At 48.2% G+C, this 20,774-nt stretch overlaps 2 protein-coding genes across 7 annotated transcripts in view; both read left to right on the top strand.

The window, feature by feature from the left end:
- The window catches only part of AKAP8 (A-kinase anchoring protein 8), a 45,238-nt gene extending 43,021 nt beyond the window's left edge, over positions 1-2,217 (top strand). The window contains exons 13-14 of the mRNA XM_077192249.1: positions 1,383-1,943; positions 2,092-2,217. Of these exons, the coding sequence (XP_077048364.1) occupies positions 1,383-1,934 (552 nt within the window). The 3' untranslated portion in view covers positions 1,935-1,943; positions 2,092-2,217. The remainder of the gene's footprint in view (positions 1-1,382; positions 1,944-2,091) is intronic.
- A 2,265-nt stretch (positions 2,218-4,482) lies between these two features.
- Positions 4,483-20,774, top strand: part of BRD4 (bromodomain containing 4) — a 63,967-nt gene continuing 47,675 nt past the window's right edge. For 3 of the 6 annotated variants that reach the window (XM_077192239.1, XM_077192235.1, XM_077192237.1), the window contains exons 1-3: positions 4,483-4,669; positions 17,075-17,149; positions 19,648-19,756. In XM_077192239.1, coding sequence (XP_077048354.1) covers positions 19,737-19,756 — 20 coding nt within the window. In that variant the 5' untranslated portion in view covers positions 4,483-4,669; positions 17,075-17,149; positions 19,648-19,736. Of the gene's footprint in view, positions 4,670-5,288; positions 5,421-5,531; positions 5,676-17,074; positions 17,150-19,647; positions 19,757-20,774 lie in introns of those variants that run through there. The other 3 variants (XM_077192240.1, XM_077192236.1, XM_077192238.1) reach the window with 3 other exon arrangements.

Genomic DNA, 20,774 nt, shown 5'->3' with positions numbered 1-20,774 from the left:
TATTTTCCCCCCATTTTCTCCCAATTTTCCCAATTTTTCCCATTTTTCCCCCAATTTTCCCTCATTTTCAATCTTTTTTCCCAATTTCCCCCCAATTTCCTGTTTTTCTCCCCAATTTTTCCTCATTTTCAATATTTTCCCCAATTTTTCCCCAAATTCATGTTTTTTCCCCCTGATTTTCCCTCATTTTCAATATTTTTCCCATTTTCCCCCATTTTTCCCTGTTTTCCCCCCTAATTTTCCCTGATTTTCTCCCCAATTTTCCCTCATTTTCCATATTTTCCCCCCAATTTTCCCAAATTTTCCCATTTTCCCCCCCAATTTTCCCTCATTTTCAATATTTTTCCCCATTTTCTCCCCAATTTTCCCTGATTTTCAATATTTTCCCCCCAATTTTTCCCTCATTTTCCCCCCAATTTCCCCTCATTTTCCATATTTTCCCTCATTTTCCATATTTTCCCTCATTTTCCATATTTTCCCCCCAATTTTTCCCATTTTCCCCCCCAATTATCCCTCATTTTCAATATTTTCCCCAATTTTCCCTGTTTCCCCCCCAATTTCCCCTCATTTTCCATATTTTCCCCCCAATTTTCCCAATTTTTCCCATTTTCTCCCCCAATTTTCCCTCATTTTCAATATTTTTCCCCATTTTTTCCCCAATTTTCCCTCATTTTCTATATTTTCCCCTCATTTTCTCCCAATTTTCCCATTTTTCCCCCCAATTTTCCCTCAATTTTTCCCTGATTTTCTCCCAATTTTCCCCCATTTTTTCCCAATTTTTCCCATTTTTCCCCCCAATTTTCCCTCAATTTTTCCCTGATTTTCTCCCAATTTTCCCCCATTTTTTCCCAATTTTTCCCATTTTTCCCCCCAATTTTCCCTCAATTTTTCCCTGATTTTCTCCCAATTTTCCCCCCATTTTTCCCCAATTTTTTCCCATTTTCCCCCCAATTTTTCCCAATTTTTTCCCATTTTCCCCCCAATTTTCCCAATTTTTCCCATTTTCTCCCCCAATTTTCCCTCATTTTCAATATTTTTCCCCATTTTTTCCCCAATTTTCCCTCATTTTCTATATTTTCCCCCCATTTTCTCCCAATTTTCCCTATTTTCCCCCCATTTTTCCCTCAATTTTTCCCTGATTTTCTCCCAATTTTCCCCCATTTTTCCCCAATTTTTTCCCATTTTCCCCCCAATTTTTCCCAAATTTTTCCCATTTTCCCCCCAATTTTTCCCAAATTTTTCCCATTTTCCCCCCATTTTTTCCCAAATTTTTCCCATTTTCCCCCCATTTTTCCCAATTTTTCCCCATTTTTCCCATTTTTTCCCCATTTTTCCCCATTTTTCCCAATTTTTCCCATTTTTTCCCCATTTTCCCCCTCCAGGGTGAAGATCCCTTCACGGAGGAGCCCCAGGACGGCCCCAAAGCCGCGGAAATCCCGGAAAAATCCCCGGAAAATCCCGAAATTGCCCCGGATTGCCCCAAAGCCCAGGAATTCCTGACGGCCCCCGGGCCCCTCCTGGTGCCCCCGTTCCTGGAGGAGCCCGAAATTCCTGAAAATCCCCAAAATCCCCTGGAAAACCCCCAGGAAAATCCCCAAAATCCCCAGGAAAATCCAAAAAATCCTGAAAATTCCCAGGAAAATCCAAAAAATCCCCAAAATTCCCAGGAAAATCCCAAAAATCCCCAAGAAAATCCCAAAAATCCCCAAGAAAATCCCAAAAACCCCCAAGAAAATCCCCAAAAATCCCAGGAAAATCCCAAAAATCCCCAAGAAAATCCCCAGGAAAATCCAACAGAAAAATGCCAGGAATTGGGGATTTCACCCCAAACCCAAACTGAGGAGGAAGAGGAGGAGAAAATTCCGGAAAAAATTCCAGAAAAAGAGGAAAAAACCCCAAAAAAGGAGGAGGAGAAAACCTCGGAGGAGCCCTGAGAATTCCAGGTGAGGATCCCGGCCCAAAAATTTGGATTTTTCCAGGGTTTTTCCCCCCCTGGAATTGGAATTTTGGGGAGAATTCTTGGCATTTTCATTAAATTGAATTTTTCCCATTTTTTCCTTCCTATTCCTGATTTATTTTCTTCTTTTCCAGGATGAAGAAGCCACAAAAGAGGAGAAATTCCTGAATTTTTCCCATTCTCTGCTGGGATTTGGGGCAATTTTTAGGGAAAAGCCCCAAAAATTGGGAAAAATAAAAAATTGGAAGTTTGGAAAAATTCCTGAGGATTTCTTTCATTTTTTTCCCTCAAAATTTCTCCATTTTAGGGAAGATTTTTGCCCCAAAATTGGAATTTTTGCCTTTAATTTTCCCTTTTTTTTAATTCCCAGGGAGGATTTGGGAATTCCTGATCCAAGGGGGATTTTTGGGGAGAAATTCCTGATTTTTTTACCCCAAAATTTCCCTTTTCCAGCAGAATTTGAGGCTCCACCCTCGTGATTTTCATTCTAAAAAATTCCCAAAAAAATCCAGGAATTTTTTGGGATTCAGAGCTGGAATTTTAAATAAATCCCGGATTTTTTTGGTTTCATCAAAATTCCCGTTTTTTACCCCAAAAATCGATGGGGATTCCTCCAAAAAATGGAAATTTTGGGGCGATTTTTGTTGGAATTGAAGCCGAATTTCTCTGGAATTGGAATTTCCTGGGGGGGGACGCGATGGGGACCCCAAAATGTCCCCAAAACCCCAAAAAATGTCCCCAAATTGTCCTCAAAATGTCCCCAAAATGTCCCTGGGACCCCAAAATTGTCCCAAAATGTCCCCAAGAGGTCCCTGGGACCCCAAAATGTCCCCAAATTGTCCCTGAGATCCCCAGGACCCCCCAAAATGTCCCCAAAGGGTCCCCAAAATGTCCCCAGAGACCCCAAAATGTCCCAGGGACCCCCAAAATGTCCCCAAATTTTCCCTGGGACCCCCAGGGACCCCAAAAGTGTCCTCAGGACCCCCCCAAAATGTCCCCAAAGAGTCCCCAAAATGTCCCTGGGACCCCTCAAAGGTCCCCAAAATGTCCCCAAAGGGTCCCCAAAATGTCCCTGGGACCCCTCAAAGGTCCCCAAAATGTCCCTGGGACCCCCAAAATGTCCCTGAGACCCCCAGGACCCCCCAAAATGTCCCAGAAATGTCCCCAGGACCCCCTAAGTGTCCCCAGGACCCCTCAAATGTCCCCAAAATGTCCCCAAATTGTCCCTGAGATCCCCAGGACCCCCCAAAATGTCCCCAAAGGGTCCCCAAAATGTCCCCAGAGACCCCAAATTGTCCCAGGGACCCCCAAAATGTCCCCAAATTTTCCCTGAGACCCCCAGGGACCCCAAAGTGTCCTCAGGACCCCCCCAAAATGTCCCCAAAGAGTCCCCAAAATGTCCCTGGGACCCCTCAAAGGTCCCCAAAATGTCCCTGGGACCCCCAAAATGTCCCTGAGACCCCCAGGACCCCCCAAAATGTCCCAGAAATGTCCCCAGGACCCCCTAAGTGTCCCCAGGACCCCTCAAAATGTCCCCAAAGGGTCCCCAAAATGTCCCTGGGATGCCCCAAATGCCCCCAAAATGTCCCCAGGACCCCCAAAATGTCCCCAAATTGTCCCTGAGATCCCCAGGACCCCCCAAAATGTCCCCAAAGGGTCCCCAAAATGTCCCCAGAACCTCCCAAAATGTCCCCAGGGACCCCCAAAGTGTCCCCAAACTCCCCCTGGTGTCACCCAGGACCCCTCAAAATGTCCCCAAAGGGTCCCCAAAATGTCCCCAAGGACCCCCCCTAAAGTGTCCTCAACCCCCCCCCCCGGTGTCATCCAGGACCCCCCAAATGTCCCCAAAATGTCCCCAGGACCCCCCCAAAACATCCCCAAAGGGTCCCCAAAATGTCCCCAGGACCCCCCTTGGTGTCACCCAGGACCCCCAAAATGTCCCCAAGGGACCCCTCGGGACTCCCCCCTCCCCTCCCCCATTCCCGGTGCATTCCCCCCCCCAAATGTCCCCAAACCCCCCCCAAATGTCCCCAAGGGCCCCCCCCGGTGTCCCCAAACCCCCCCCGGTGTCCCCCAGGACGCCCCCCCCCATTCCCGGTGTCCCCAAAGCCCCTCCCGGTGTCCCCCCCCTCATTCCCGGTGTCCCCCCCCCATTCCCGGTGTCCCCTCCCCCCCCATTCCCGGTGTCCCCCCTCATTCCCGGTGTCCCCCCCCCCCATTCCCGGTGTCCCCCCCCCCATTCCCGGTGTCCCCCCCCCCATTCCCGGTGTCCCCCCCCCTCATTCCCGGTGTCCCCCCCTCATTCCCGGTGTCCCCTCCCCCCCCATTCCCGGTGTCCCCCCTCCTCATTCCCGGTGTCCCCCCCCCCCCATTCCCGGTGTCCCCTCCGGTCCCTCCCCCGCTGTCCCCTCATGCCCCGGTGTCCCCCCGGTTCCTCCCCCCCCCTCCCGTCCCTGGTCCCGTTCCCTCCCGTGACGTCACGCGGCGGGGCCGGCGGCGGTGGGCGTGTCCCGGTTGCGCCGTGACGTCACGCGCAGCGCGGTGAGGTCAGTGCGGCGCCGCTGCCGGACCCGCTGCCCCTCGGTGCCCGCGGCCCCCCCGCCCCCTCCCCTCCCTCCTCCTCCTCCTCCTCCGCCCCCGCCGCCGCCCCCGGCCCGCCGGGAGGGAGGGAGGGCGGCCCAGCCCGGCCCGACGCGGCCCGGCCCCCCTCAGGTAAGAGCGGGGCCGCGACGGGCGCGCCGGGAGGGCCGGGCCGAGGCCTGACCGGGGGTGGCGGCGGCGGCGGCGCTGAGGGGAAGCGGGAGGAAGGAGCGGGGACGCCGGGTGGGCTTCATGGGGGTGCCGCGATTCACCAACGCCGCTTACGTCGCCCCGCCGGCGTAACCCGCATTGCGTAATGCGGCCGCTGCGTCAGGGCGGCTACGCCAACGGCGTAAACTGCGGCGCGGGCCCCGCCGCTGCGCCAACGCCGTAAAGGCGGGGGCGCCGCTGGCGCAAGCGCCGGGCACGCGTCCCGCTCCGCCGCGCCCGCCGATCTCTCCGCCGCCTCCCGGTGCGGCCGGCGGGCGATCCGCGGCCCGGCCGCCCTCACCGGGCGGCGCGGGGGGCTCCGGGGGCCATGGGGGTCGCGGCGAAACGCCCTCCGCCCTGCGCCGCCGGGGTTACGCCGTTTGCGTAGGGCGCGGGGCGGGGCGGGCGGGGCCGCGCTCCGCCGTTTGCGTAAGCGCCGTTCAGCGCCGCCTTACGCCGTTGGCGTAGGAGCGGCCGTGCGCGGCCTTACGCCGTTGGCGTAGCGCCGGGCGTGCGCGGCGCGGGCGGGGCCGCATTACGCCGTTGGCGTAGCGCGGGGCGGGGCCGGCGCGCGGGGGGCACTTCCTGCCGCCGCCATTTTGTCGCGGACCGGGAGGAAGCGGCGGCGGCTCCTGCGCGGCGGCAGCGCCGGCCCGGCCCGGCCCGGCCCGCGGTGAGTGAAGCCCGGGACGGCGCCGGCAGCGCCCGCCATGCACGGGCGGGGCCGGGCGGGGCAGCGCCGCTGCGGCGGAGCGAGCCCGCCCCCGTTAGGCCCAGCCCGCCCCCGTTAGGCCCAGGCCGCTCCCGCCCCGCGGGGCCGCCCCCGCCCGCTCCGTGAGGGGAGGACGCGCTCAGGGCGGCCCGGGGCTGAGGGGCCTCGGCGGGCCCGGTGCTGCGGCCTCTCCCGGGCCGCTTTGGAGCTTTCCCGGTGCGGCTTTGCGGGATCGCCGCGGTTTGGGGCGGGTGTGGGGAACGGTGACGCTGGAGCGCTCGGAGCTGCGAGCGCGGCGGGGCCTGAGGGGAGCGCGGGGTCACCGGGGAGACACTGGGAGTTTGGGACATGAGGAGGGACAGCGGGACATGAGGGGACAGCGGGATATGAGGAGGGACAGCAGGGCATGAGGGGACACCCGGACATGAGGGGACCCCGGGACATGAGGAGGGACAGCGGGACATGAGGGGACACCGGGGCCTGAGGGGACACTGGGACATGAGAGGACACCGGGGCCTGAGGGGACAGCGGGGCCTGAGGGGACACTGGGACATGAAGGGACACTGGGGCATGAGGGGACAGCGGGACATGAGGGGACACCGGGACATGAGGGACACCGGGATATGAGGAGGGAGATGAGGGGACACCGGGATATGAGGGGACACCGGGGCCTGAGGGGACACCGGAACGTGAGGGGACACCCGGACATGAGGGGACACCGGGGCATGAGGAGGGACATCGGGACATGAGGGGGCAGCGGGACATGAGGGGACAGCGGGACATGAGGGGAAACCGGGACATGAGGAGGGACATCGGGACATGAGGGGACACCGGGGCCTGAGGGGACACCGGGACATGAAGGGACACTGGGGCATGAGGGGACACCGGGGCCTGAGGGGACAGCGGGACATGAGGGGACAGCGGGACATGAGGAGGGACAGCGGGACATGAGGGGACACCGGGACCTGAGGGGACACCGGGACATGAGGGGACAGCGGGACATGAGGGGACACCGGGAGTTTGGGGTGGGAACGGGACACTGAGGGGATTTTTGGGATGGGAATGGGCCACTGAGGGAATTCTTGGCTATTTTGGGATGAGGAGCAAACGTTGAGGGGATTCACGGATGTTTTGGGACGGGAATGGGACATTGGGGGAATTCCCGAGATTTTTTGGGATGGCAGCGAAACACTGAGGGGATTCCTGTATGTTTTGGGATGGGAATGGGGCAATGAGGGAATTCTCGGGATTTTTGGGATGGGAGTAAAACAGTGAGGGAATTCCTGGTTGTTTTGGTGTGGGAATGGGACATTGAGGGAATTCCTGGGTGTTTTGGGACAGGAAGGGGACATTGAGGGAATTCTGGGGTTTTTTGGGATGGGAGTAAAACACTGAGGGAATTCCTGCTTGTTTTGGGATGAGGATTGAATTCTGAGGGAATTCCTGGATGGTTTGGAGTGGGAATGGGACACTGAGGGAATTCCCAAGATTTTTGGGATGGCAGCGAAACACTGAGGGGATTCCTGGGGTTTGTAGGATGGGAAGGGGACACTGAGGAAATTCGTGGATGTTTTGGGGTGGGAATGGAGCACTGAGGGATTGGTGGATGTTTTGGGAATCTCTGAAATTATTTTTGAGTGATTTGGGATGGGAATGGGACACTGAGGGGATTCCTGGATGGTTTGGGATGAGCAGTGAACTCTGAGGGAATTCCTGGATGTTTTGGAATGAGAATGAAACACTGAGGGAAATCCTAGATGCTTTGGGATGGGAATGAAACTCTGAGGGAATTCCTGGTTGTTTTTGGGATGGGGATTGAACTCTGAGGGAAATCCCGAGTGTTTTGGGGTGGGAATGGGACACTGAGCAGATTCCTGGATGGTTTGGGGTGGGAATGGAGCAATGAGGGAATTCCTGGATGGTTTGGTGTGGGAAGGAAGCACTGAGGGAATTCCTGGTTTATTTGGGATGGGCAGTGAACACTGAGGGGATTCCTGGGTGTTTTGGGGAGGGAATGGGGCATTGAAGGGATTCCTGTTTTTTTTGGGATGGGAATGGGGCACTGAGGGATTGGTAGATGTTTTGGGAATCTCTGAAATTATTTTTGAGTGATTTGGGATGGGAATGGGACACTGAGGGGATTCCTGGATGGTTTGGGATGAGCAGTGAACTCTGAGGGAATTCCTGGATGTTTTGGGATGAGAATGAAACACTGAGGGAAATCCTGGATGTTTTGGGATGAGAATGAAACACTGAGGGAAATCCTGGTTGTTTTTGGGATGGGGATTGAACTCTGAGGGAAATCCCGAGTGTTTTGGGGTGGGAATGGGACACTGAGGGGATTCCTGGATGGTTTGGGGTGCGAAGGGAGCAATGATGGAAATCCCGGATGTTTTGGGGTGGGAATGGAGCAATGAGAGAATTCCTGGAAGTTTTGGGGTGGGAATGGGACACTGAGGGTATTCTTGGTTTATTTGGGATGGGAATGGGGCAATGAGGGAATTCCTGGATGTTTTGGGATGAGGAGTGAATTCTGAGGGAATTCCTGGAAGTTTTGGGTTGGGAATGGAGCACTGAGGGGATTCTTGGTTTATTTGGGATGGGAATGGGACATTGAGGGGATTCCTGAGTGTTTTGGGGTGGGAATGGAGCACTGAGGGAATTGCTGGGTTGGGAATGGGACACTGAGGAGATTCCTGAGTGTTTTGGGATGGGAAAGAAGCACTGAGGGGATTCCTGGTTTATTTGGGATGAGGATTGAACTCTGAGGGAATTGCTGTTTTTTTTGGGATGGGAATGAAACTCTGAGGGGATTCCTGGATGTTTTGGGGTGGGGATGGGACACTGAGGGAATTCTTGGTTTATTTGGGATGAGGAGCAAACGTTGAGGGGATTCCTGGATGTTTTGGGGGGACAAGGGGACACTGAGGGAATTCCTGGATGATTTGGGCTGAGCAGTGAACTCTGAGGGAATTCCTGGGTGTTTTGGGATGGGAATGAAACTCTGAGGGAATTCCTGGATGATTTGGGATGAGGATTGAACTCTGAGGGAATTCCTGGATGGTTTGGGATGGGAATGGGGCACTGAGGGAATTCTGGGGTTTTTTGGGATGGGAGTAAAACACTGAGGGGATTCCTGCTTGTTTTGGGATGGGGACGCTGAGGGAATTCCTGGATGTTTTGGGGTGGGGATTGAACACTGAGGGAATTCGTGGGTGTTTTGGGATGGGAATGAAGGACTGAGGGAAATCCTAGAAGTTTTGGGGTGGGAATGGGGCACTGAGGGGTTTCCTGGGTTGGGAATGGGACGCTGAGGAGATTCCTGGTTTAATTGGGATGGGGATGGGACACTGAGGGAATTCCTGGATGATTTGGGATGAGGATTGAACTCTGAGGGGATTCCTGAGTGGTTTGGGATGGGAATGAAGGACTGAGGGAATTCCTGGAAGTTTTGGGATGGGAATGGGGCACTGAGCAGATTCCTGGATGTTTTGGGGGGGGAATGGGACATTGAGAGAATTCCTGGATGGTTTGGGATGAGCAGTGAACACTCAGGGGATTCCTGGATGGTTTGGGATGGGAATGGGGCAATGAGGGAATTCCTGAGTGTTTTGGGATGGGAATTGAGCTCTGAGGGAATTCCTGGATGGTTTGGGGTGGGAATGGGGCACTGAGGGAATTCCCAGTTTTTATAGGATGGGAATGAAACACTGAGCAGATTCCTGGATGGTTTGGGATAAGTAATGAAACTCTGAGGGAATTCCTGGGTTTTTGGGATGAGGAATGAACTCTGCAGGATTCCTGGATGGTTTGGGGTGGGAATGGAGCACTGAGGGAATTCCTGGGTGGTTTGGGGTGGGAATTGGGATCCTGAGGGAACTCCTGGGTTTTATAGGATGGGAATTGGGCACTGAGGGAATTCCTGGATGGTTTGGGGTGGGAATGGGGCACTGAGGGAATTCCTGGATATTTTGGGATGGGAATTGGGAACCTGAGGGAATTCCTGAGGTTTTTGGGGTGGGAATTTCCACCCTGAGGGGATTCCCAAAGTTTTGGGGTGGGAATTTCCACCCTGAGGGAATTCCTGGTGATTTTGGGCTGGGAATTGGGAACCTAAGAGAATTCCTGAGGTTTTGGGCTGGGAATTTCCAGCCTGAGGGGATTCCTGGGTATTTTTGGATGGATGTTGGGGACCTGAAGGAATTCCTGGTGATTTTGGGTTGGGAATTTCTACCCTGAGGGAATTCCCGAGGTTTTGGGGTTGAGATTTCTCACCCTGAGAGAATTCCTGGTGGTTTTGGGCTGGGAATTTCCAGCCTGAGGGAATTCCCAGGATTTTTAGGCCGGGAATTCAGAACCTGAGGGAATTCCTGAGGTTTGGGGATGGGAATTGGGAACCTGAGAGAATTCCCGAGGTTTTAGGGGTGGGAATTTCCAACCTGAGGAAATTCCCAAAGTTTTGGGCTGGGAATTGGGAACCTGAGGGAATTCCCAAAGTTTTGGGGTTGGAATTTCCACCCTGAGGGAATTCCTGGATATTTTGGGCTGGGAATTGGGAATCTGAGGGAATTCCTGAGGTTTTAGGGTGGGAATTCAGAACCTGAAGGAATTCCTGGATATTTTGGGATGGGAATTGGGAGCCTGAAGGAATTTCCAAGGTTTTAGGGTTGGGAATTTCCACCCTGAGGAAATTCCCGAGGTTTTAGGGTGGGAATTCAGAACCTGAAGGAATTCCTGGATATTTTAGGATGGGAATTTCCACCCTGAGGGAATTCCTGGATATTTTGGGGAGGGAATTTCCACCCTGAGGGAATTCCTGGATATTTTGGGATGGGAATTGGGAGCCTGAGAGAATTCCTGGTGATTTTGGGGTTGGAATTTCCAGCCTGAGGGAATTCCTGGATATTTTGGGCTGGGAATTCAGAACCTGAGGGGATTCCTGAGGTTTTAGGGGTGGGAATTTGGAATCTGAAGGAATTTCCAAGGTTTTGGGATGGGAATTGGGAACCTGAGGGAATTCCTGGATATTTTGGGCTGGGAATGAAACTCTGAGGGAATTCCTGAGGTTTTGGGATGGGAATTTCCACCCTGAGGGAATTCCTGGATATTTTGGGGTTGGAATTTCCACCCTGAGGGGATTCCCAGGATTTTTAGGCTGGGAATTCAGAACCTGAGGGAATTCCTGGGTATTTTGGGGTTGGGAATTCCCAGGATTTTTGGGATGGGAATTCAGCCCCTGGGGGGATTCCCTGGGGCCGGGTGCTGCCCCCAGCTCGTTAAGGGTTAATGAGCTGGAATTAACCCTTGATGAGCCTGGCCTGGGCTTTGGGGCAGCCGTTCCTAAATTGGGGGGGTTGGGGTCATTTTTGGGATTTTGGGGCATTTTGGGGTCATTTTCTGAATTTTGGGGTTGATTTTGGGATCCTTTCCCAAAATTTGGGGGATTTGGGAGGAATTTTCTGAATTTTGGGGGGGATTTTGGGTTTGTTTCCCAAAGTTTGGGGCATTTTGGGGGCATTTTCGGGATTTTGGGGGTGATTTTAGGATAATTTCCCAAAATTTGAGGGATTTAGGATCCTTTTCCAAAGTTTGGTGGATTTTGGAGGAATTTTCTGAATTTTGGGGGATTTGGGATCATTTCCCAAAGTTTGGGGGATTTTGGGGTCATTTTCGGGATTTTGGGGGTGATTTTGGGGTTATTTCCCAAAGTTTGGGGGATTTGGGATCCTTTTCCAAAGTTTGGGGGGTTTTGGAGTAATTTTCTGAAATTTGGGGGTGATTTTGGGATCATTTCCCAAAGTTTGGGGAAATTTGGAGGAATTATTTCCCAAAGTTTGGGGCATTTTGGGTTCATTTTCGGAATTCTGGGGGGTGATTCTGGGATTGAAAGTTTGGGGGAATTTTGGGTTTGTTTCCCAAAGTTTGGTGGATTTTGGGGTCATTTGCTGAATTTTGGGGGGGATTTTGGGATCATTTCCCAAAGTTTTGGGAATTTTCTGAATTTTGGGGGAGATTCTGGGTTTGTTTCCCAAAGTTTGGGGGATTTTGGGATCATTTCCCAAAGTTTGGGGCATTTTGGGGTCATTTTCTAAATTTTGGGTGTGATTTTAGGATTATTTCCCAAAATTTGGGGTATTTAGGATCCTTTTCCAAAGTTTGGGGGATTTAGGATCATTTTCCCAAAGTTTGGGGAATTTTGTGAACTTTGAGGGTGATTTTGGGATCATTTCCCAAAGTTTTGGGGGGATTTGAGATCCTTTCCCAAAATTTGGGGGATTTGGGAGGAATTTTCTGAATTTTGGGGGTGATTTTGGGTTTGTTTCCCAAAGTTTGGGGCATTTTGGGGGCATTTTCGGGATTTTGGGGGGGATTTTAGGATAATTTCCAAAATTTGAGGGATTTAGGATCCTTTTCCAAAGTTTGGTGGATTTTGGAGGAATTTTCTGAATTTTGGGGGATTTGGGATCATTTCCCAAAGTTTGGGGGATTTTGGAGTAATTTTCTGAAATTTGGGGGTCATTTTAGGATCATTTCCCAAAATTTTGGGGGATTTGGGATCATTTCCCAAAATTTGGGGGATTTTGGGGTCATTTGCTGAAATTTGGGGGTGATTTTGGGGTTGTTTCCCAAAGTTTGGGGGATTTAGGATCATTTTCCCAAAGTTTGGGGAATTTTCTGAACTTTGAGGGTGATTTAGGATCATTTCCCAAAGTTTGGGGGATTTTGGAGTCATTTGCTGAATTTTGGGGGGGATTTTGGCTTTGGTTCCCTAAATTAGGAGAGATTTGGGATCCTTTTCCAAAATTTGGGGGATTTGGGATCATTTCCCAAAGTTTGGGGGGGATTTTGGGATCATTTCCCAAAATTTGGGGGATTTTGGGGTCATTTTCTGAATTTTGGGGGTGATTTTAAGATTGTTTCCCAAAGTTTGGGGGATTTTGGATCCTTTCCCAAAATTTGGGGGATTTAGGACCATTTTCCCTAAATTTGGGGCATTTTGGGGTCATTTTCTGGATTTTGGGGGTGATTTTAGGATCATTTCCCAAAATTTGGGGGATTTAGGATCATTTCCCAAAGTTTGGGGAATTTTCTGAATTTTGGGGGTGATTTAGGATCATTTCCCAAAGTTTGGGGGATTTTGGAGTCATTTGCTGAATTTTGGGGGGGATTTTGGCTTTGGTTCCCTAAATTAGGGGAGATTTGGGATCCTTTCCCAAAATTTGGGGGATTTGGGATCATTTCCCAAAGTTTGGGGGATTTTGGAGGAATTTTCTGAATTTTGGGGGTGATTTTAAGATTGTTTCCCAAAGTTTGGGGGATTTGGGATCCTTTCCCAAAATTTTGGATCCTTTTCCAAAGTTTGGGGCATTTTGGGGTCATTTTCTGAATTTTGGGGCTGATTTTGGGGTTATTTCCCAAAGTTTGGGGGATTTGGGATCCTTTTCCAAAGTTTGGGGGGTTTTGGAGTAATTTTCTGAAATTTGGGGTTGATTTTGGGATCCTTTCCCAAAGTTTGGGGAAATTTGGAGGAATTATTTCCCAAAGTTTGGGGCATTTTGGGTTCATTTTCGGAATTTTGGGGGGTGATTCTGGGATTGAAAGTTTGGGGGAATTTTGGGGATCTTTCCCAAAGTTTGGGGGATTTGGGGGAGATTTTGGAATTTTGGGGGGGATTTTGGGATCATTTCCCAAAGTTTGGGGGGTTTTGGAGTAATTTTCTGAAATTTGGGGGTCATTTTAGGATCATTTCCCAAAATTTGGGGGATTTTGGAAGAATTTTCTGGATTTTGGGGGTGATTTTAGGATTATTTCCCAAAATTTGAGGGATTTGGGATCATTTCCCAAAATTTTGGATCCTTTTCCAAAGTTTGGGGGATTTTGGGATCATTTCCCAAAGTTTGGGGGATTTTGGAGGAATTTTCTGAATTTTGGGGGTGATTTTAAGATTGTTTCCCAAAGTTTGGGGGATTTGGGATCATTTCCCAAAATTTTGGATCCTTTTCCAAAATTTGGGCGATTTTGGGGTCATTTTCTGAATTTTGGGGGTGATTTTGGGATCCTTTCCCAAAATTTGGGGGGTTTGGGATCATTTCCCAAAGTTTGGGGGATTTTGGGGGGATTTTGGAATTTTGGGGGTGATTTTAGGATCATTTCCCAAAGTTTGGGGGATTTTGGAGGAATTTTCTGAATTTTGGGGGTGATTTTAGGATAATTTCCCAAAGTTTGGGGGATTTGGGATCATTTTCCCAAAGTTTGGGGGATTTGGGATCATTTTCCCAAAGTTTGGGGGATTTTGGGGTCGTTTTCTGAATTTTGGGGGGGATTTTGGGATCATTTCCCAAACTTTGAGGGATTTAGGATCATTTTCCTAAAGTTTTAGGGGATTTTCTGAATTTTGGGGGGGATTTTGGGATCATTTCCCAAAGTTTTGGGAATTTTCTGAATTTTGGGGGAGATTCTGGGTTTGTTTCCCAAAGTTTGGGGGATTTTGGGATCATTTCCTGAAGTTTGGGGCATGTGGGGCAGATTTTGGAATTTTGGGGGGGATTTTGGGATTATTTCCCAAAGTTTGGGGGATTTGGGGTCATTTTCTGAATTTCGGGGGTGATTTTATGATTATTTCGCAAAGTTTGGGGGGGATTTTGGGGTTATTTCCCAAAGTTGGGGAATTTTCTGAATTTTGGGGGTGATTTTGGGATTATTTCCCAAAGTTTGGGGTATTTAGGATCATTTTCCCAAAGTTTGGGGAATTTTCTGAATTTTGGGGGAGATTCTGGGTTTGTTTCCCAAAGTTTGGGGGATTTGGGATCATTTCCCAAAGTTTGGGGGATTTTGGAGAAATTTTCTGAATTTTGGGGGAGATTTTGGGGTCATTTCCCAAAGTTTGGGGGATTTGGGATCATTTCTCAAAGTTTGGGGAATTTTCTGAATTTTGGGGGGGATTTTGGATCCTTTCCCAAAGTTTGGGGGATTTAGGACCATTTTCCCTAAATTTGGGGCATTTTGGGGTCATTTTCTGGATTTTGGGGGTGATTTTGGGGTTGTTTCCCAAAATTTGGGGGATTTAGGATCATTTTCCCAAAGTTTGGGGAATTTTCTGAACTTTGAGGGTGATTTAGGATCATTTCCCAAAGTTTGGGGGATTTTGGGGTCATTTGCTGAATTTTGGGGGGGATTTTGGCTTTGGTTCCCTAAATTAGGGGAGATTTGGGATCCTTTCCCAAAATTTGGGGGATTTTGGGGTCATTTTCTGAATTTTAGGGGTGATTTTGGATCATTTCCCAAAATTTGGGGGATTTAGGATCATTTTCCCAAAGTTTGGGGGATTTTCTGAATTTTGAAGGTGATTTTGGGATCATTTCCCAAAATTTGGGGGATTTGGGATCATTTCCCAAAGTTTGGGGGGGATTTTGGGTTTGTTTCCCAAAATTTGGGGCATTTTGGGATCATTTTCTGAATTTTGGGGCTGATTTTGGGATTTTTTTTCCCTAAATTTTGGGCACTTGGGGATCATTTCCCAAAATTTGGGGATTTTGAGCCTCATTTGTCCAATTTTGGGGCGGTTTGATGAATTTTGGGGCGATTTGAGGAGATTTCATGAAAATTTGGGGATTTTTGAGCATCATTTGGGGAATTTTGAGGCTTTTTTGGGGCTTTTGAGCTTCAGTTCCCAAATTTTGGGGTCATTTAAGGATTTCATTCCCAAAATTTGGGGTTATTTGAGGATAATTTCCCAAATTTTGGGGTTTTTAAAGGATAATTCCCCAATTTTGGGGTCATTTAGGGATTAATTCCCAAAGTTTTGGGGTTATTTAAGGATAATTTTCCACATTTTTGGGGATTATTTAAGGATAATTCCTAAATTTTTGGGTCATTTAAGGATTTAATTTCCAAAATTTTGGGATTTTATCAGAATAATTCCCAAATTTTGGGGTTATTTAAGGATAATTTCCAAAATTTTGGGGTTGTTTAAGGAACTGGAGGAAAATTGGGAATTTTCATCCCAAATTTCCTGGGATTGGCTGAAAATTTGGGGAATTCTAAGGGAAAATTTCTGGATTTGGGAGAATTTAGGAATTTCTGATGCTCTGGAAGTCGGATTTGGGGAATTTTCCCAATTTTGTCATCTCTGGGCTTGGATTTGGGGCTGAAATTGAGAATTTTGGGCTGGAATTGGGGATTTGGGGCTGGAATTGATGATTTTGGGGCTGAAATTCAGAATTTCTCCCCAAGAATTGGGAATTTTAGGGCTGAAATTTGGATTTTTGGGGGCCAGAATTTGGAATTTTAGGGCCAGAAATTGGAATTTTGGGGCTGGAATTGGGAATTTTAGGGCTGAAATTTGGATTTTTGGGGGCCAGAATTGGGAATTTTGAGGCTGAAATTTGGATTTTTGGGGGTAGAATTGGGAATTTTGAGGTCAGAAGTGGAGATTTTGGGCTGGAATTGAGAATTTTGGGTTAAAATTAAAATTTTTGGGCTGGAATTTGGGATTTTGGATTCTGAATTTGGGGATTTTTGGGGCTAAAATTGGGATTTTGGGATTCTGAAATTGAAAATTCTGGGGCTAAAATTGGGGATTTTGGATTCTGAAATTTGGAATTTTGGGCTGGAATTGGGGATTTTGGGGCTGAAATTCAGAATTTCTGGCCTAAAATTGGGATTTTTGGGGGCCAGAATTTGGAATTTTAGGGCCAGAAATTGGAATTTTGGGGCTGGAATTGGGAATTTTAGGGCTGAAATTTGGATTTTTGGGGGTAGAATTGGGAATTTTGAGGCAGAAATTGAGAATTTTTGGGGCTGGAATTGGGGATTTTGGGCTGGAATTGGGGATTTTGGGGCTGAAATTCAGAATTTCTGTCCTAGAATTGGGAATTTGGGGGCTAAAATTGGGAATTTTGAGGCTGAAATTTGGATTTTTGGGGGTAGAATGTGGGAATTTTAAGGTCAGAAGTGGAGATTTTGGGCTGGAATTGAGAATTTGGGGTTAAAATTAAAATTTTTGGGCTGGAATTGGGGATTTTGGATTCTGAATTTGGGGATTTTTGGGGCTAAAATTGGGATTTTGGGATTCTGAAATTGAAAATTCTGGGGCTAAAATTGGGATTTTGGATTCTGAAATTGAGAATTTTTGGCTGGAATTGGGGATTTTGGGGCTGAAATTCAGAATTTCTGGCCTAGAATTGGGAATTTCGGGGCTAAAATTGGGATTTTTGGGGGCCAGAAATTGGAATTTTGGGGCTGGAATTGGGAATTTGGGGGCTGGAATTGGGAATTTGGGGGCTGGAATTTGGATTTTAGGGCTGAAATTTGGATTTTTGGGGGTAGAATTGGGAATTTTGAGGCAGAAATTGAGAATTTTTGGGGCTGGAATTGGGGATTTTGGGGCTGAAATTCAGAATTTCTGTCCTGGAATTTGGGGGCTAAAATTGGAAATTTTGAGGCTGAAATTTGGAATTTTAGGGCTGAAATTTGGATTTTTGAGGTTGAAATTTGGATTTTTGGGGGTAGAATGTGGGAATTTTGAGGTCAGAAGTGGAGATTTTGGGGTTGAAATTGGGAATTTTGGGCTGAAATTGGGGAATTTATGGAAATTCTCTTTTTTTTTTTCCCAGAGCTTTTTGCAGCGTGAGGTGGAAAATGAAGCTCAGGGGCTGAGGAGCCACAGCTGGGAGGGACCTGGAACTCAGGTGAGCTCAGATTCCCCCAATTCCCCAATTTCTGGGGAAAAATGGGGAAAAAATGGGAAAAATTCAAATTTTTGGTACCAAAATCTCATTTTTCCATCAGAATCTCCCAATTTTGGGGGTTTGGGGACTAAAAAAATGGGAAAAAACCCAAATTTTGGTACCAAAATCTCATTTTTCAGTTGGATCCTCCCAATTGGTTTAGGTTGGGGGCTGAAAAATGGGGGGAAAAAAGTGAAAAAATCCAAATTTTGGTGCCAAAATCTCATTTTTCTGTTGATTTCTCCTGATTTTTTGGGATCCCAATAACCCCAGGGTGGATTTCCAGGATTTTGGGGAAATTTTCCCCTCAGAGTTGGGATCTGGAGCGGAAATCCCTCCTGGAAATGCGGATTTGGGGCTGGAAAATGGGGAAAAAAAGTGAAAAAAAACAGGAAAAATCCAAATTTTGGTGCCAAAATCTCATTTTCCATCAGAATCTCCCAATTTTGGGGGGTTGGGGACTAAAAAAAAATGGGAAAAAACTCAAATTTTGCTACCAAAATCTCATTTTTCAGTTGGATCTTCCCAATTGGTTTGGGTTGGGGGCTGAAAAATGGGGAAAAAAGTGAAAAAAATCCAAATTTTGGTGCCAAAATCTCATTTTTCTGTAGAATTCTCCTGATTTTTTGGGATCCCAATAATCCCAGGGTGGATTTCCAGGATTTTGGGGGAATTTTCCCCTCAGAGTTGGGATCTGGAGCAGAAATCCCTCCCGGAAATGCGGATTTGGGGCTGGAAAAAATGGGGGAAAAAAGTGAAAAAACCCCAAATTTTGGGGTTTTCTTTGCCCCAAACCTCATTTTCCCCTCAGAATTTTGCCATTTTGTGGGTTTTGGGTGGAAATTGCTGAATTTTCCCCTCAGAGTTGGAGTCAGGAGCCAAAATCCCTCCAGGAAATGCGGATTTGGGGCTGGAAAAAATGAGGAAAAAAAGTGAAAAAATCCCAAATTTTGGGGGTTTTTTTGCCCCAAACCTCATTTTCCCCTCAGAATTTTGCCATTTTGTGGGGTTTGGGGTGGAAATTGCTGAATTTTCCCCTCAGAGTTGGAGCAGAAATCCGTCCTGGAAATGCAGATTTGGGGCTGGAAAAAATGAGGAAAAAAAGTGAAAAAACCCCAAATTTGGGGGGTTTTTTTTGCCCCAAACCTCATTTTCCCCTCAGAATTTTGCCATTTTGTGGGTTTTGGGTGGAAATTGCTGAATTTTGCCCTCAGAGTTGGAGTCAGGAGCAGAAATCCCTCCCGGAAATGCGGATTTGGGTCTGAAAAAAATGAGGAAAAAAGTGAAAAAAACCCCAAAATTTGGGGGTTTTCTTTGCCCCAAACCTCATTTTCCCCTCAGAATTTTGCCCTTTTGTGGGTTTGGGGTGGAAATTGCTGAATTTTCCCCTCAGAGTTGGGATCTGGAGCCGAAATCCCTCCTGGAAATGCAGATTTGGGGCTGAAAAAAATGAGGAAAAAAAGTGAAAAAACCCCAAATTTTGGGGTTTTTTTTGCCCCAAACCTCATTTTCCCCTCAGAATTTTGCCCTTTTGTGGGTTTGGGGTGGAAATTGGTGAATTTTCCCCTCAGAGTTGGGATCTGGAGCCGAAATCCCTCCCGGAAATGCGGATTTGGGTCTGAAAAAAATGAGGAAAAAACGTGAAAAAACCCCAAATTTTGGGGTTTTCTTCGCCCCAAACCTCATTTTCCCCTCAGAATTTTGCCCTTTTGTGGGTTTGGGGTGGAAATTGCTGAATTTTCCCCTCAGAGTTGGAGCAGAAATCCCTCCCGGAACTGTGGATTTGGGGCTGGAAAAAATGGGGAAAAAAAGTGAAAAAACCCCAAAATTTGGGGGTTTTCTTTGCCCCAAACCTCATTTTCCCCTCAGAATTTTGCCCTTTTGTGGGTTTTGGGTGGAAATTGCTGAATTTTCCCCTCAGAGTTGGAGTCAGGAGCAGAAATCCCTCCTGGAAATGCAGATTTGGGGCTGAAAAAAATGAGGAAAAAAAGTGAAAAAACCCCAAATTTTGGGGTTTTTTTTGCCCCAAACCTCATTTTCCCCTCAGAATTTTGCCCTTTTGTGGGTTTGGGGTGGAAATTGGTGAATTTTCCCCTCAGAGTTGGGATCTGGAGCCGAAATCCCTCCCGGAAATGCGGATTTGGGGCTGCAAAAAATGAGGAAAAAAAGTGAAAAAACCCCAAAATTTGGGGGTTTTTTTTGCCCCAAACCTCATTTTCCCCTCAGAATTTTGCCATTTTGTGGGGTTTGGGTGGAAATTGCTGAATTTTCCCCTCAGAGTTGGGATCTGGAGCAGAAATCCCTCCCGGAACTGCAGATTTGGGGCTGAAAAAAATGAGGAAAAAAAGTGAAAAAACCCCAAAATTTGGGGGTTTTTTTTTGGCCCCAAACCTCATTTTCCCCTCAGAATTTTGCCCTTTTGTGGGTTTTGGGTGGAAATTGCTGAATTTTGCCCTCAGAGTCGGGAGTGGAGGCGCCGTGCCCGGGGCAGGATCCATGGCCAGGCCGAGCGAGCTCTGAGTCCGCGGCGGATTTGGGATCAAATTCCATGGCAATGTATCCTACAAGGTACCTGGGATTGGGACACCCCAAAAATGGCTTCTCCTGAATTTCTGCCCTTTTCCCAAATTTCTGCCCTTTTTCCCTGAATTTCTGCCACTTTTTTCCCAAAATTTTTCCCCCTTTCCCCCAAATTTCTGCCTCTTTTCCCCAAATTTCTGCCCCTTTTTTCCCAAAATTCTGTCCCTTTTCCCCAATTTTCTGCCCCTTTTTCCAAAATTTCTGCTCCCTTTTTCCCCAAATTTCTGCCCTTTTTCCCTGAATTTCTGCCCTTTTTCCTGAATTTCTGCCCTTTTTCCCTGAATTTCTGCCACTTTTTCCCAGATTTTTTGCCCCTTTTTCCCAAATTTCTGCCCCTTTTCCCTGAATTTCTGCCCTTTTTCCCTGAATTTCTGCCCCTTTTTTCCCAAATCTCTGCCCCTTTTTCCCAAAATTTTTCCACCTTTTCCCCAAATTTTCTGCCCCTTTTCCCCAAATTTCTGCCCATTTTACCCCAAATTTCTGCCCTTTTTCCCAAAATTTCTGCCCCTTTTTTCCCAAAATTTTTCCCCCTTTCCCCCAAGTTTCTGCCCCTTTTCCCAAAATTTCTGCCCCTTTTTCCCAAATTTTCTGCCCCTTTTCCCTGAGTTTCTTCTCCTTCCTCTAAATTCTTCCATTACCCCAAATTTCTGCCTCTTTTCCCAAATTTCTGCCCCTTTTCCCCAAAATTCTGCCCCTTTTCCCTGAATTTCTGCCCCTTTTCCCAAATTTCTGCCCCTTTTTCCCAAATTTCTGCCCCTTTTTTCCCAAAATTTTTCCCCCTTTCCCCCAAATTTCTGCCCCTTTTCCCTGAGTTTCTTCTCCTTCCTCAAAATTCTTCCCATTACCCCAAATTTCTGCCCCTTTTCCCCAAATTTCTGCCCCTTTTTCCTGAATTTGTCTTTTTCCCGACCCCCAAATTCACCTCAGGCTGGTCCCACCCCCTTGGTGCCACCTCAGGGTGGTCCCAAAGCCACCTCAGGTCCCTCAGGATGGTCCCACCCCCCAT

This window comes from Agelaius phoeniceus, chromosome 32 (assembly GCF_051311805.1).
Source record: "Agelaius phoeniceus isolate bAgePho1 chromosome 32, bAgePho1.hap1, whole genome shotgun sequence".
Classification (NCBI taxonomy): domain Eukaryota; kingdom Metazoa; phylum Chordata; class Aves; order Passeriformes; family Icteridae; genus Agelaius; species Agelaius phoeniceus.
Note: the sequence above shows the minus strand (reverse complement) of the source record. Positions and strands in the feature narration are given on the sequence as shown.